Below are 13,032 nucleotides of genomic sequence, written 5' to 3'. Positions count from 1 at the left end.
TTTCTCTGCCATGTTTCATGACTTTCGGGCATGACTTGGATTGGATTACTTCACGTTTTATTTCCCCAGGCTTGTTTGTTTCCTCTTCTGAATGCTCTCTTGCTTTATTATTATTTTACATATAATTTTTAAATAGCAATTGTTGATCATAGAGCTGCAGAATGTTCTAAGTTCAAAGACAGACCCCCAATCCACAGAGTAGCATTATTACTAGAATCATCACCTTCTATAAAGTTTTAGAACCTCCCTTTTCCTCTTCTTGCCTTTCCAGCAGATGATTTGAGGACTTCTTAGGGTTGTCTTCCACAAGAAGTACCCCTCTTTAGGCTTCAGGCTGCCAAATGCTGAGAATCACTCTTCATTATCCAGCTATCTACTCCCCAAATAAGACTAGATTCGGCAGCCAGGAACGTGTCTTGCATCCATGCTCCCTGGCAACCTCCAGACAACCCCAGCTCCCTGCCTGTTTCCTCCTTCTTGAATTCCTTCTTTTTCTCTCCTTTTTCTTTTCTTTTTTTTTTCCTTCTTCCCTTTTACCTCCTCCTTCTCCTAGTCCCCAGACTTCTTTCCTTTCCTCTTTTCTTCCCCGAGTTTTCCTTGGAGATTAAATAGAAATTCAAATTACCTTCCAGCGTGGGGAACCTGATGCTGACCTTCAGCCTCTCTCAAGGATGGACATCATGCCCATCACTAGTCCTTCCTCCTCATTCCTTATGAAGCCCAAGCCACATACTGACCCACTTTTCTCTGCGTCATGTTCCTCTTCCTGCTTCCTTGGAGGGTGTGCCCAGCAGGGCACATTCATTACCTAGACTAAGGTACTTACCTGCTGGAGGCTACCTTTATGGTAGCAGGCATCTAGATTTAAGACTAATGGAGCTTGCAAGCAGAAGGGGCTCTGTCCCCCGTCATTTTCACCATTGAAGTCAACTGGTCCCACTCTAGTTTACAGCTTCTGTCATCCCCAGCCAGGCACACAAGTCACCTCTATGACCACTCCCCAGGATTTCCGTTCACAAGGAGGGGTGGGGTGCGGATGCCAACCTGCCATGCCCCATCCTAGGAGGACAGGCTCTCCAAGAGAAACATTTTTGGGCTTGATTTGGCTTGGTTTTGGTCTAACTAGAAAAGTAGATGAGCTCCTCTGCTAATATGCTGCTAGAGAACCCAGCCAACCCCCAATGCCTAGTGGGAAAATTGTAGGAGTTGTGATATTTTCAGGGACTCATCATATCTGAATCTAGGCAATAATCAGTCAGTTTCAAATGAGGCTCCTTTGTACCTTGAACGTTCCCGGGGGAAAAAATTAAGGATTAAAAGAGAAAGAAAAATGCGCTATGTTTCACATAAAGTAATCTCTACACTTTTGCATGCTTTTTTCTGTGCTTGTTGCATGCATTTACCCATTAATTATGTCAGTAATGGAGAAGAAATGAAGCATTACTTTTGTGGTACAGCTGTTTAAAATGATTACTTTGAAAATGGTATTTTTTCCAGCACCTTTCCTTAAGCGTCTCTTCACCAACAGACATTACTTGCTGTGCTTAGTTGCTCACCCTTTACCCTAAATCCCCAACTGGAATCAGTTGCCTCCCTGATGCTTTAATTGCAGCTGACTCAGCTAATTCGAAAAGCTGTGATGCATCCCAACTCCTGTAGAAATTGCAGTGTTAATCAAGATAAATGTTTGAAAACCAAAGTCAAATCAAAGGACCCCTGGACTTGGCTTTCCATGGCCAATTCTGGGATGAGCATATAATTCCAGAGACACGGCTATGCCTCCAGAGCAGTTCTGTTTCTCTAGAAGCATTACTTTTGTGGTAACAGCTGTTTGAAATGATTACTTTGACAATGGTATTTTTCAGACCTCAGCTGTAGAGGGAGTTTTGGTGATGATTGGTGCTTTCGTTTTTTGTAAGCAATTGGGAGGGAGGGAAGAGGTCACCTTTCGTCTGTGATCCGGCAGCTTGAGGTTCTCAGAGAACTGGGCTGAAGAATCACAAGGTAAGAAAGTACCCTTCTTGCAGGTCATAGGGCCTTTGGGCCGGGCAGAAAGGAGTGGGTGCCGCTGACCGGCTCCATAGCTGAGGAAGCCACGTTCCTGCTTCACCAGCGCTTCGCCATTTGCCACGAACCTCTCTCTTTATCTTCCTTCTCACCTGTCTCCTTTCCATTACTTTCTCTTGCTTCAGGGAGGTTCAGAGAAAAGGCTTCAATTCTCCACAAGATCGCCAAGAAAAAATGTCAGGTGGATGAGAACGAGAGGCAGAATGGGGCTGCTAACCATGTGGGTGAGTCCGGGAGACTTCCATCCCGTGCCTTTCCTGAAGTACATGGAGGGGGGCAGAGAGACAGGACCCAGTGTGGACACCCCAACTCAGTGCAGACACAGAACCCCGCAACTCAGCCCTTTCCTGGGTGTCAGGAAGAGTCCCACTTCCCCCTCATGGGTATAGGGCATAAATAGACACAATATATCACCTACCCCCAGGGGAACTTTAAAAAGAGCAAAACGAGGGCTTCCCTGGTGGCGCAGTGGTTGAGAGTCCGCCTGCCGGTGCAGGGGACGCGGGTTCGTGTCCCGGTCCGGGAGGATCCCACATGCCGCGGAGCGGCTGGGCCCGTGAGCCATGGCCGCTGAGCCTGCGCGTCTGGAGCCTGTGCTCCGCGGCGGGAGAGGCCACAGCAGTGAGAGGCCCGCGTACCGCAAAAAAAAAAAAAAAAAAAAAAAGTCCATGCTCATGTTCTTGAATGGCGAGTTGGTCAGTTTGCCTAGAGAATGCATACCCCGGGAGTTGATAGGGTACTCAAGCTCAGACATCAGGCCAGAGGGGATGCCAGAGAGCTAGTGAAGAGAGGAAGAGGGCTGAGTACACTAAAAGGCATGGAGGAGAAGGGTAGAAATCCTTTGCCATCTGACACTACCTCAACCCTGGGCCTTATCACCCCTCAGAGACCACTACCTTCTCCCTTGGCCCAAGATAGGGTGTTCTTCTCTATATGGCTCTTACTCCTACTTGACTCCATTTGCTTTCTTTGTATGTACCTGATTATGTCACAGAAAAAATCGAGCTCCCAAACAGCACCAGCACAGAAGTGGAGATGACACCATCCAGTGACGCTTCGGAACCTGTACAAAATGGAAATCTCTCCCACAGCATTGAAGCCGCGGAAGCCCAGGTATGCCTCTTTTCCATTGCTCTTCCGGACCGCCGTTCGCGTCGATATTCTAGCCCAGCAGCACAGACTTAACGCTCTCCTTGGAGGCCCCAGCTCCCAGCTGGGTGGACACCAGGTGGAGTCATCCATCCTCGTGTATATTTCCCAGTACCAGCCGGGGCACCACATGCGTCAGGCTCTTCCTTTATCCAATAAGTACACATATTCTCTAAGCCACTGTTTCTCAGGGTGAGATTGGAGGACTCGTGGGGATAAAAATGCAGATCCCTAGCCCACATCCCAGACCCGATGAAACTGAATCTCTGAGAAGCAGCACCCAGGAATCAGCATTTTTAACTCCCTTCCCTAGTGATTCTTAGTAGATGATAAAGTTTGATCACTGCTGCAGTCTAATCCTTTCTCTGTCTTCAGGGCCAAGATTAAGTAACAGAGAAACCACAGCCATCACACCTTGGTTAGCCCCCTTTGGCCTTCCCTGTCCCTGCAGTTGAAATTAATCAGTACTCTGGCCCAGTCCACCATTCAGTGTTGCAACCATTAGATAGTTTGATCTAATGGCTATAATATTTAACATTTATACGTACTGTGTGCCACGACTTTGGTGCTAGGTGCTTTAAACCATCCAGCTGAAGGTATAGACGTTTAATATCTCCATTTTATAGCTGAGGAAGCCAAAGCTTAACAGGATGAAGTAGTTATTCGGGATTACTTAGTTTGTAGCTATTAGAAATGAGATTTGATCTCAAGACTGTCTAAATATAGTGTCTGTACTATTTCCACCAAGCAGCACTGCCTCCAGACCACAGTTGCTCAAAAAAGTAGGCAGAAGCAAAAAGTAGGTGGTGCCTGTTAGATTTCTGGATCTCACCCTCCTCAAGTGAATCAGAATTTCGAAGGCATAGAGCCCTAAACTCACATTTTAATCAGTCACCCTGGGTCAGTGTTTCTCAAACTTTAATGTGCTTAGGAATTTCCTGGGGGATCGTGTTACAATTCAGGATCTGATTTGTCAGGTCTGGAGTAGGGCCCAGAGTCTGCGATTCTCCTGAGCTCCAAGGTGATTCTGATGCTGCTGGTACGAGAACCACACTTTGAGTAGCATTCCCCTCAAGTTTGTGACCCACTTCTCTAGGCAGAATTTTCCTGATGAGCTGATAATGAAGCCAGACCACAGCAAATCCATTCCAGCACTCTCTTCTCCTTTACACCGGGATACCCTCGGCAACAGAGGAAGTCTGTATGTCTCAGACAAACACTTGCTCATTGTTGCCTGTTGCCTTTATTCCCTGAAGAAAGGTGCAAGGAAAGTTTCTTTGTTTAAAGGAAAGGATAAAGATGTCAAGCACCTTTTCATATACCTGTTGGCCATTTGTACATCTTGTTTGGAAAAATATCTATTCAGGTCCTTTGCCGGTTTTTAAAAAAAATATTTATTTATTTGTTTATGTGTTTATTTGGCTGCATCAGATCTTAGTAGGGGCACGAGGGATCTTTGTTATGGTGCGTGGGCTCTCTAGTTGTGCCGCAGGGGCTCAGTAGTTGCGGTGCATGGGCTTAGTTGCCCCGCGGCATGTGGGAGCTTAGTTCCCTGACCAGGGATCCAACCCGTGTCCCCTGCATTGGAAGGCAGATTCTTAACCACTGGACCACCAGGGAAATCCCTTTGCCCATTTTTTCATCAGGTTATTCATTGTTTGCTATTGAGTTGTTTGAGTTCCTTATATATTTTGGGTATTAACTCCTTATCAGGTATATGATTTGCAAATATTTTCTCCCATTCCATAGGTTGCCTTTTCATTTGTTGTTTCCTTTGCTGTGCTTTTCAGAAGGTATACGTATGTCAAATCATCATGTTGTATACCTTAAATAGATAGAATTTTTATTTGTCGATTATACCTCAGTAAAGCTGGGGCAGAGGGGGGGAAATGGCTAAAGGAAAAGATAGAGAAATGGCAGCTCCTTCTGCCCTTGTCTCCTCTGCCTTCTAGGCTCCCACCCTCCTGCCCAGAGCCCTTCGGTCCCTTCGTGTTAGCTCAAGGGTGAGCTGGCAGAGCAGCTTATGTCCACATGGATAAGCAGCATGTGGCAGCAGGAAGCAGGCCCCAAGGATACCTGGCTGCCCTTGGGGATGGTGCAGTCACAGGTGTGCAGAGGGCAGCCTCATCATCGTGCCTCTCCATCTGGCTGGCAGAGGGACATCTGTGTCCCCCACACGGGGCACCTTGCTTGCAGGGGAGTGACAGAGTCCCAACTGACCCCTCTCTGAGCAGAGCTGTGTCCCCGGGTCTCACGCAGGGTAAGAGGGCAGATTTGGGCACCATCCTGTTACACTGAGAGCTCAAGGGCACACAGACCTTCAAAGAGCCAGGCTACCAGCTGCCTGCAAGACAGCCTGGCAGTGAATTCCAGATCCACCAGGAGCGAGTTACCCAACCTCGCTTTAGTTTCCTTATCTGCAAAGTACAGAGAGCCATAGTACCTGCCTCATTAGGGATATTAGGAGAGTTAAATGAGATAATATACGTAAAGCATATAGCACAGAGCTAAATGATGTTATTTATATTATTATATGTTCATACCTACTTATATAAACAGCATCCAAAGTGTCCTTTCCCTATAGGTAAAATGCTTATTGTAGATAAAATGAAAATGAAACATATATATATATATATATATATATATATATATATATAAATTTGAGAGTATTCAGGGTATGATAAGTAAATAAATAAACATCTATGGTAGGGAAATCATTATGGCCCAGTGTGATCAGGGAGGTCTATACAAAGTGCTCTGGGAGACTTCCAGAGGAAGAAATTGACCCTGGCAAGGGAAAGTGTAAAAACTTAAGAGAAGAGGTAACATTTGAGCTGGGTATTGATGGGTAAGTAGGAGTTTGTCACTCAAAGAAGGAGGAGATGACCGAGATGACATGTTCGCTTAGGAGGGAGATTCCTGTGTAGTGATTGGTTGAGAAAGCCAGGGGAACTGAAGACAAATATAAGGTGAGGAATGGGGAGAAATCCACTAGGAAAAGTAAATTGGGCTGAAATTCTTCCATTGTTGAATCAGAAAATTTTCAGTGTTCATCTAATGTGTGTCAGGCAATGTGCTGGGCACCAGAGATGCCCACCCATCCTAGCAGAGCAGAGAGCCTGCTAATGTAAACCAAGGTATAATTATAGACAGCCATAGGACCATGAAGAAAATAAAGCCTGGTGACTCAGTGGAGGGGCCCTTTTAGGTTGGAAGGTGAGGGAAAGCTTCACTAAGGAAGCGTCATTTCAACGGAGGCTGAACTTTAAAAACAATCAAGGGAACAGCACCCACAGAGGCAGAGATGAGCTCGGCTTGTTTGAGGAACGGAAAAGTCACTGTGGCTGGAGAGTGGGGAGTGGAGGGAGGCATGATGGTGGCAGTGAGGTCTGACAGGAGGGCCGAGTGGAGCTGGCCTGCCTTGTAGACCATGATACAGAAGTTGACTTCATTCTAGGGCAGCAGCAAGCTATCAGAGGTTCCCAGATGTGATTTGCACTTGTAAACGATCCAAGGGACTGCACTGGGGTGTAGAGAGTGGATTTGTGGCAAGAGATCGTGTAGTAGTAGTGGGGCAAAGAGGTCGCTGCAGGAGTTGAGGCAGAGCTGATAGTGGCCTGGACCAGGGCAGTAGACGGGGAGGGGAGGGGAGGAGAGAGGCACGGGGATCATGAAGGGCATTGTAGGCACCGCTCAGCAGTCTGGACCTCCACCTGCTGGGAGTGGAGAGGCGTAGAGGCTTTAAAGGGAGCAGTGGCAGCTTTGGATTTATGTGGTAAGAAGAGAGCTCTTTCTGAATGGTCAAGAAGGGGCCAGAGTGAGGGAGGACAGGATGCAGGGCAGAGAGGTAAGAGCCTGTTCGGTTCAAAGATCAGCAGACTATGATCTGTGGCCAAATCCGGCCTGCAGCCTTTTTTTGTACAACCTATCAGATAAGGATGTTTTTATATTCTTGAAGGTTTAAAAAAAAAAGGCAGCAGTAGCATATGTGACAGAGACCGTAAAGCCCATAAAGCCTAAAATATTTACTGTCTGGACCTTCACAGGAAAAGTTTGCCCACCCCTCATTTCAACCATCTGCAGTCTTTCCAAAAAAAAGAAAAAAGAAAAAAATAATGCGGAAGCTCTTCATGCACTTATATGGAATGATCTTCAATATATGTTGTTAAGTGGGAAAGGCAACGTGCCAAATTACATCCAATATACTCTGTCTATGTAACAGAAAAAAAAGGAGGAAAATAACATATAAACATTTGCTTTGGATGCTATTGAAGAAACTGGTCATGCTGAGTACTTGCAGGACAGGGGCCTGTGGTAGGGAACCAGGGTGGGAGGTAGCCTTCTGCACACGTCTTTCAGTATGTAGCCTCCTGTAGCTTTTGAATTTTGAATGAGTTAACTGTTTTACCTATTCCAAAAAAAATGCAACAACTAAAAATAATAATGGGTTAAATTAAAACAGAAACAGTATGCATTAGTCCTTTAAGAGTAGAAGAAGTATGCGTTAGTCCTTTAATAGTAGAGTCTCTGAAGACAGACCACAAATTGAAGACAGAGTTCAAATCCCAGATCTGCCACTTACCAGCTGTGTGACTTTGGACAAGTTACTTAACCTCTCTGTTCTCATCTTCCTTCTCTCTGAAACAGGAATAGTAACCTATTTCATAGCATTATTGTGAGACTCAAAAGCTCGTATAACAGTTCTTGGCACATGGTAAGCACTGCATAGGTGTTTGCTATTATTAGCAGTACTTAGTAAAACTGTTTAAAAATGGCTGTTAGGTAGCCCAGATGACAAGGCCTCAGACCAAGTATTGGCTGTGGCAGGGGTGACAGTGGCTGGATGTGAGAGCTGTTTCTGAGGCAGAACCGAGACCCTTTGGTAATAAATTGGTCACAGAGCATGAACAAGAAAAAGCAGTTGTGGGTGATGCTTGAGTTTCAAGGCTGGAAAAACTGGGTAACACAGTAAATTAAGGCTGTGATTCCAGAGTCAGAAAAAAAGGTGTGAAATCAGGGCACTCAGGCCACCCAAAGCACAACTTCACAGAAAGGATTCAATGCCTTTTTATTGTGTTGGTTTTCTTTCTTTCTCAGTTGTATTTTTATCAGGCTCCAGGAGGAATGAGGTGTGCATCTCGACTTTATTAATGGAAATGATGAGCCCCACACACCACACACTCACTGCTGATACTCTCCTGAGAGTTTAACCTGTCTCGTGTAATTAACCTGCTGTTTTCAAAACCCTCTTTACCAATGAACTAATTTTACACTGACACCTCAGCTCTGAGACCTTCCTTCTGTCCAGACTTTGCGCTGGCAATGAAGAGCATTTTAAAATATTCTCTTACCAAGGAAGCCCCTTTGCAGGAGGTTTTCTGCTTCATTTGTATATTTTGTGGAACCAAGAAATAATTTGACTTTTCGAACAGCTTAGTGCTAATTATCTTCTCCCAATACCTGCTAACAAAATGCTGTCAAATCTAACAGAACTGATTTGAGCTGTCAGTGAGAATTTACCAACCTTCTGAATTTTCAATGTTGGAAATTTATCCAGGTTTGAAAAACAATTCTAAGATATATTCTCTCCCACTCAGAACCCAGCATTTTCTTACATTTTAATTTTGCCAGTCTAGACAACAGCCAGGTGATTGCACGTGGCCGGCTTGCTCAGGGAAGCTGCCTGCCTTGCTGCGTCACCAGCCTCCAGACACGACACATCCAAACTCTTTACATACACACGCACAGTGAAAGGGTAGGAGGGGAAATGCCTTGCAAAGTTCTTAGATTCTGAAATCTGAAAATCTAAATTTTTTCTTGTATTATGCTTTTTATATGTTGCAGCTTTTATTTCATTTCACCTCTGAGACTTCTCTCTGTCCTTAGGGAAATCCAGATTGTCTTTGCTTTGGTTAAGAGTTGCCCAGATGCACCAGTGGGCAAACAGACTTATTTAAGATAAACACATTCCTAGAAAAAAGAATATGTATGTGCGTGTGTGTGTGTGTGTATACACACACACGCACACACATATACTCACACAAACATACATGTACTGATAGAGAGATAGATGATAGAAAATGTATAAAATGCAGACTTTTTTCTTTTTTTCTCACTTTACAACTTAAATATCATCTTGCTATATTAAGCCCTTCCTTTCTCCCTTTGGGATTTCAACCCTGACTTATTTCTCCCCAGTCTAGCATTCGTCCTCACCTAAACTCAGTATGGTTTTTAAGATCTGCTCTCATAGTGCTGATAAAAATATTTGGGTATTATGTGACTAAGTGAAGGATGAGTAGGGAAAGATGATGGGTGTGATTGTAAGCTTAGATTTCTCTTAAGAAAAATAAAATAAAATGCACAAAGATATTTCTCTACTATTAAATGTGCATCCCTGAGGGTGGTAAAAAAGCTTTGTTGTCCAAGACAGCAGTTTGTTTTAGATTATTGTTGTCATTTAAAGTTATAGCGATGATTTTAAAGCTCCGTAGAAAGACTTCATAATAAACATTGGTCCAAAACATTAGCTCTGATAATATTTCCAAGATTATCCAAGCAGATGGGACCTAGAATCCATATGATGTCTTTCTTCCTAAAATATTACCTTTAGTTAGTAAACATTTCCTTTCTTAGCAGTAATAAGTTTTAATAAAGGCCTTTCGAACCTCAGATCTTCCTGTTATTCAGAGAGCAAGTATCTCTTCTAAATGATTAAGGTGAAATAGCCAGATCCACCATTTTGAAAGTTTAGAAACAGCTAAGGACCGAATTTCCCAATATTGATGAGATTATTCAATCTCTTGGAACATCGGTGAAGCATAATAAGAGGATTCTGGCACTCAGGAAATGGAGGAAAGTAGAATATAGTGGAAAGTGGGGCTGGATCTCTGTGTCTGACACAGCCAGAGCACAAGGGCAGTACTGGGGAGAGAGGGCAAGGCCTTTCACTTGTGAAAGAAAAAGAATATCCAAAGATTCTTCATCAGACTGGAGTTTGCAAGGTCCAAGCCAAGAAACTTATTAGTATCTGAGAAAAGCTAATACAAACTATAGAAAAAAGCAAAAATTACAGTGTTTTACCTACCAGGCCTTAGTACATGGGTTCCATTTCTGGAGGAGATAACATTTTTTCCTTTTAATCTATACATACATTTTTTAAGGAAAAGTTGAGATCTAGTTCCTATATCTGATGACCTGTACTATATTTACCAACTGCTTAAGATGCACTCAGAGGCCTTCTGACCACACTTGAAATTGAAATAGATAGATCTGACTCTTGGGTTTCTGCCTAAATTTGAATATTGACAGAGAATTATAACTTCACTTAGAATCTTACTGTTAATAACACCATTTGTCATTGTACTTTCTGAAGTAGTTTGAAGAAAGTCTATTAATTATTCACATAAGATACATTAAGAGCTGCCTATTAATAAAAAGGAAAAAACTCCATTGACACTCTGAAAAAAATACCAACATTAATATTACTGTTCCTATGAGTAATTGTAATCCAGTTGATGGTAAAACGATGAGAATGGCTTTTGAAATGTAGCTTTTATGTTGACGAATCTTTTACGATTTGTATCAGCAGGATTTACGAAGCCCATGAAAACTATACAAAAACCAGTTTAAAATAGCAATACAGAAAGAAATCCATCTTGTCCGTAGGTTGCACCTCAGAATTATTTGGGCAAAATGCAAAGTGAAGGAAAGTAATTGCATTTCACCAGACTCTCCAAAAGCCGTTTTACATTAATATAAAATGGTTTCTTGGCTTCTTGGAGAACTTAGGTCCAGACAGCTTCATCACTCACAGCAAAATATTTTGAAATCTTGGTTTCAATTCAAAGTCATGGAGAAGCAGATGAAGTTTTTTCAGGTTGTCACTGCTGAGTGAAACCTCATCATTTTGTATTTAATATGCTAAGTTCTTGATGCTAGATTTTTTTCCATCTATATGTAAAAGAAACCATAAGATGGTATTTTAAGGGGGGGAATTATCTCCTACTGCTAGACAGGCAGAGATTAATCACTTTTTAAAAAATCTGTATGCTACATAAATGTTAGCTCTGTTGGTTCAGGATGTCCACACAGAAGGCAATACAGATGTCTCAGATGGTGCTGCCTTCCAAAAAGAGATGCTTTTTGACTGACCTCTTCTTGACTTATCTCTTGGAAAGGGATAAGTGATAGAAGCACAGAGGTAAAAACGGAGTCGAGAGATGAAGGATATTGGTAAATAATGCAAGGGCAAAGATACTGAGAAACTCAGAGAACAAAAATAAAGAGATTTCTCAAAGACTAGGTAAAGAATGAGTGAAAGGATGATTTAAAAATAAATTATAGCAAGTGAACACTTTATTTTCAAAGCCAAAAAAACAAAAGGATTCAAAAATAAGGTATTTTTAGAAGATAAATATCCATAGGGACAGTGTGTAGAAGTCCACTCGGGTTCCCGTAACAAAAAAATCGCAGGTAGTTTAAACAACAGAAATTTATTTTCTTACAGTCCTGGAAGCTGGAAGTCTAAGATCAAGGTTTCGGCCAATTCAGTTTCAGGCAAGGGCTCTCCTTCTGGCTTGCAGTTGGTTGTCTTCTCTCTCTGTCCTCACAGAGCCTTTCCTACACAAAAGGGTGTGGGTGGAGAGAGAAAGGAGCAGGGCAGCACTCTCTGGTGTCTGTTCTCACAAGGACACTAATCCTATCAGACCAGGGGCTTACTCTTATGACGTCATTTAACCTTAATTACTTCCTTAGAAGCCCCATCTCCAAATACACCCACACTGAGGGTTAGGGCTTCAGCATATGAATTTTGGAGGGACACAAACACTCTGTCCATAATAGTCAGTAAGGATTCATCTTAGAGTTGAGTAACTGAATTTTTCCAAACAAGACTCTGGTCTTCCATCATTGTGTCTAACAGTTTTTCTTCCTGGCTCTCCTGGTTTTATTCCCTTTTAAAAGAGGAAAGGCAAGTGGCAAATGAAGTTGTCCCTAGAGCCCTTAGCCGACCCATCCCAGAACTCTGAGTTTGCACTCAAAATGACTCATACACACCTTGTTTGGCAAGTCCTGAACGATAGCTCTGGGCTCCCAAAAATTCATTTTCACTCAGACGTTTTGAGTATAGGTCTTTGGGTCTGTAAGACAAAATGATCCACAACCTAGTAATGAGATTTTTATGGATCGATATTTTGAATTTCAAGCACAATGTTCTAGCTCTGTAATAGACAAAATGAAGGCTGCTGGTATGTTGACCCCACTAATTGGCCAACCACTTTAGGGAAAAAAATGGAGATGAGATGAAAACCACTTACTGTCCCTGAGCCAGCTGATACTTATGGTGGGAGTTTATAATAAATGCCTACTGCTCAAGCCACCCAGTCTATGGTGTTTTGTTATGGCAGCCCAAGCAGACTAATACGCTGACCATATGGATATTTTCTTTTTAAAAAGTCTCCTTTTTGAATAGATTTCCGTTGTAGTAAAGCACTCCATGGAATGTTTCTTGGAAGGCACCTTCTACTTGCCAAACACATGTTGGTTTCAGAGCCTTTCACTGTATTAAAGTGTGACTGTGCATTTTTGAGAGCTCCAACTCGTGTGTTGTTTTTAGCTCTGCTCAAAAGACAGAGTCAAGGTGTCACAATATTATGAGTCTGCTTGGAAGCTTTGTTTCAGATAGAAAGTCTACTTACAGCCCACCTACTGAAATAAAAGAGCATTTTCTCCTTAGGGCTATGGAATATATTTACAAAGGCCTTCTGTTTATTCCTCTTACCAAAGTGGAAAGTAAATTAGATTGTTGACATCACA

General features: G+C 42.9%; 1 protein-coding gene across 2 annotated transcripts in view; it reads left to right on the top strand.

Moving 5' to 3' along the window:
- Positions 1 to 13,032, top strand: part of SLC24A2 (solute carrier family 24 member 2) — a 240,791-nt gene that overhangs the window by 189,582 nt on the left and 38,177 nt on the right. For both annotated transcript variants that reach the window (XM_060014790.1, XM_060014789.1), the window contains 2 exons: positions 2,193 to 2,291; positions 3,062 to 3,180. In XM_060014790.1, the coding sequence (XP_059870773.1) occupies positions 2,193 to 2,291; positions 3,062 to 3,180 (218 nt within the window). The remainder of the gene's footprint in view (positions 1 to 2,192; positions 2,292 to 3,061; positions 3,181 to 13,032) is intronic.

The sequence above is a fragment of the Delphinus delphis genome, chromosome 6 (genome assembly GCF_949987515.2).
Source record: "Delphinus delphis chromosome 6, mDelDel1.2, whole genome shotgun sequence".
Taxonomy (NCBI): Eukaryota; Metazoa; Chordata; class Mammalia; order Artiodactyla; family Delphinidae; genus Delphinus; species Delphinus delphis.
This window is presented reverse-complemented; position numbering and strand designations above follow the sequence as displayed.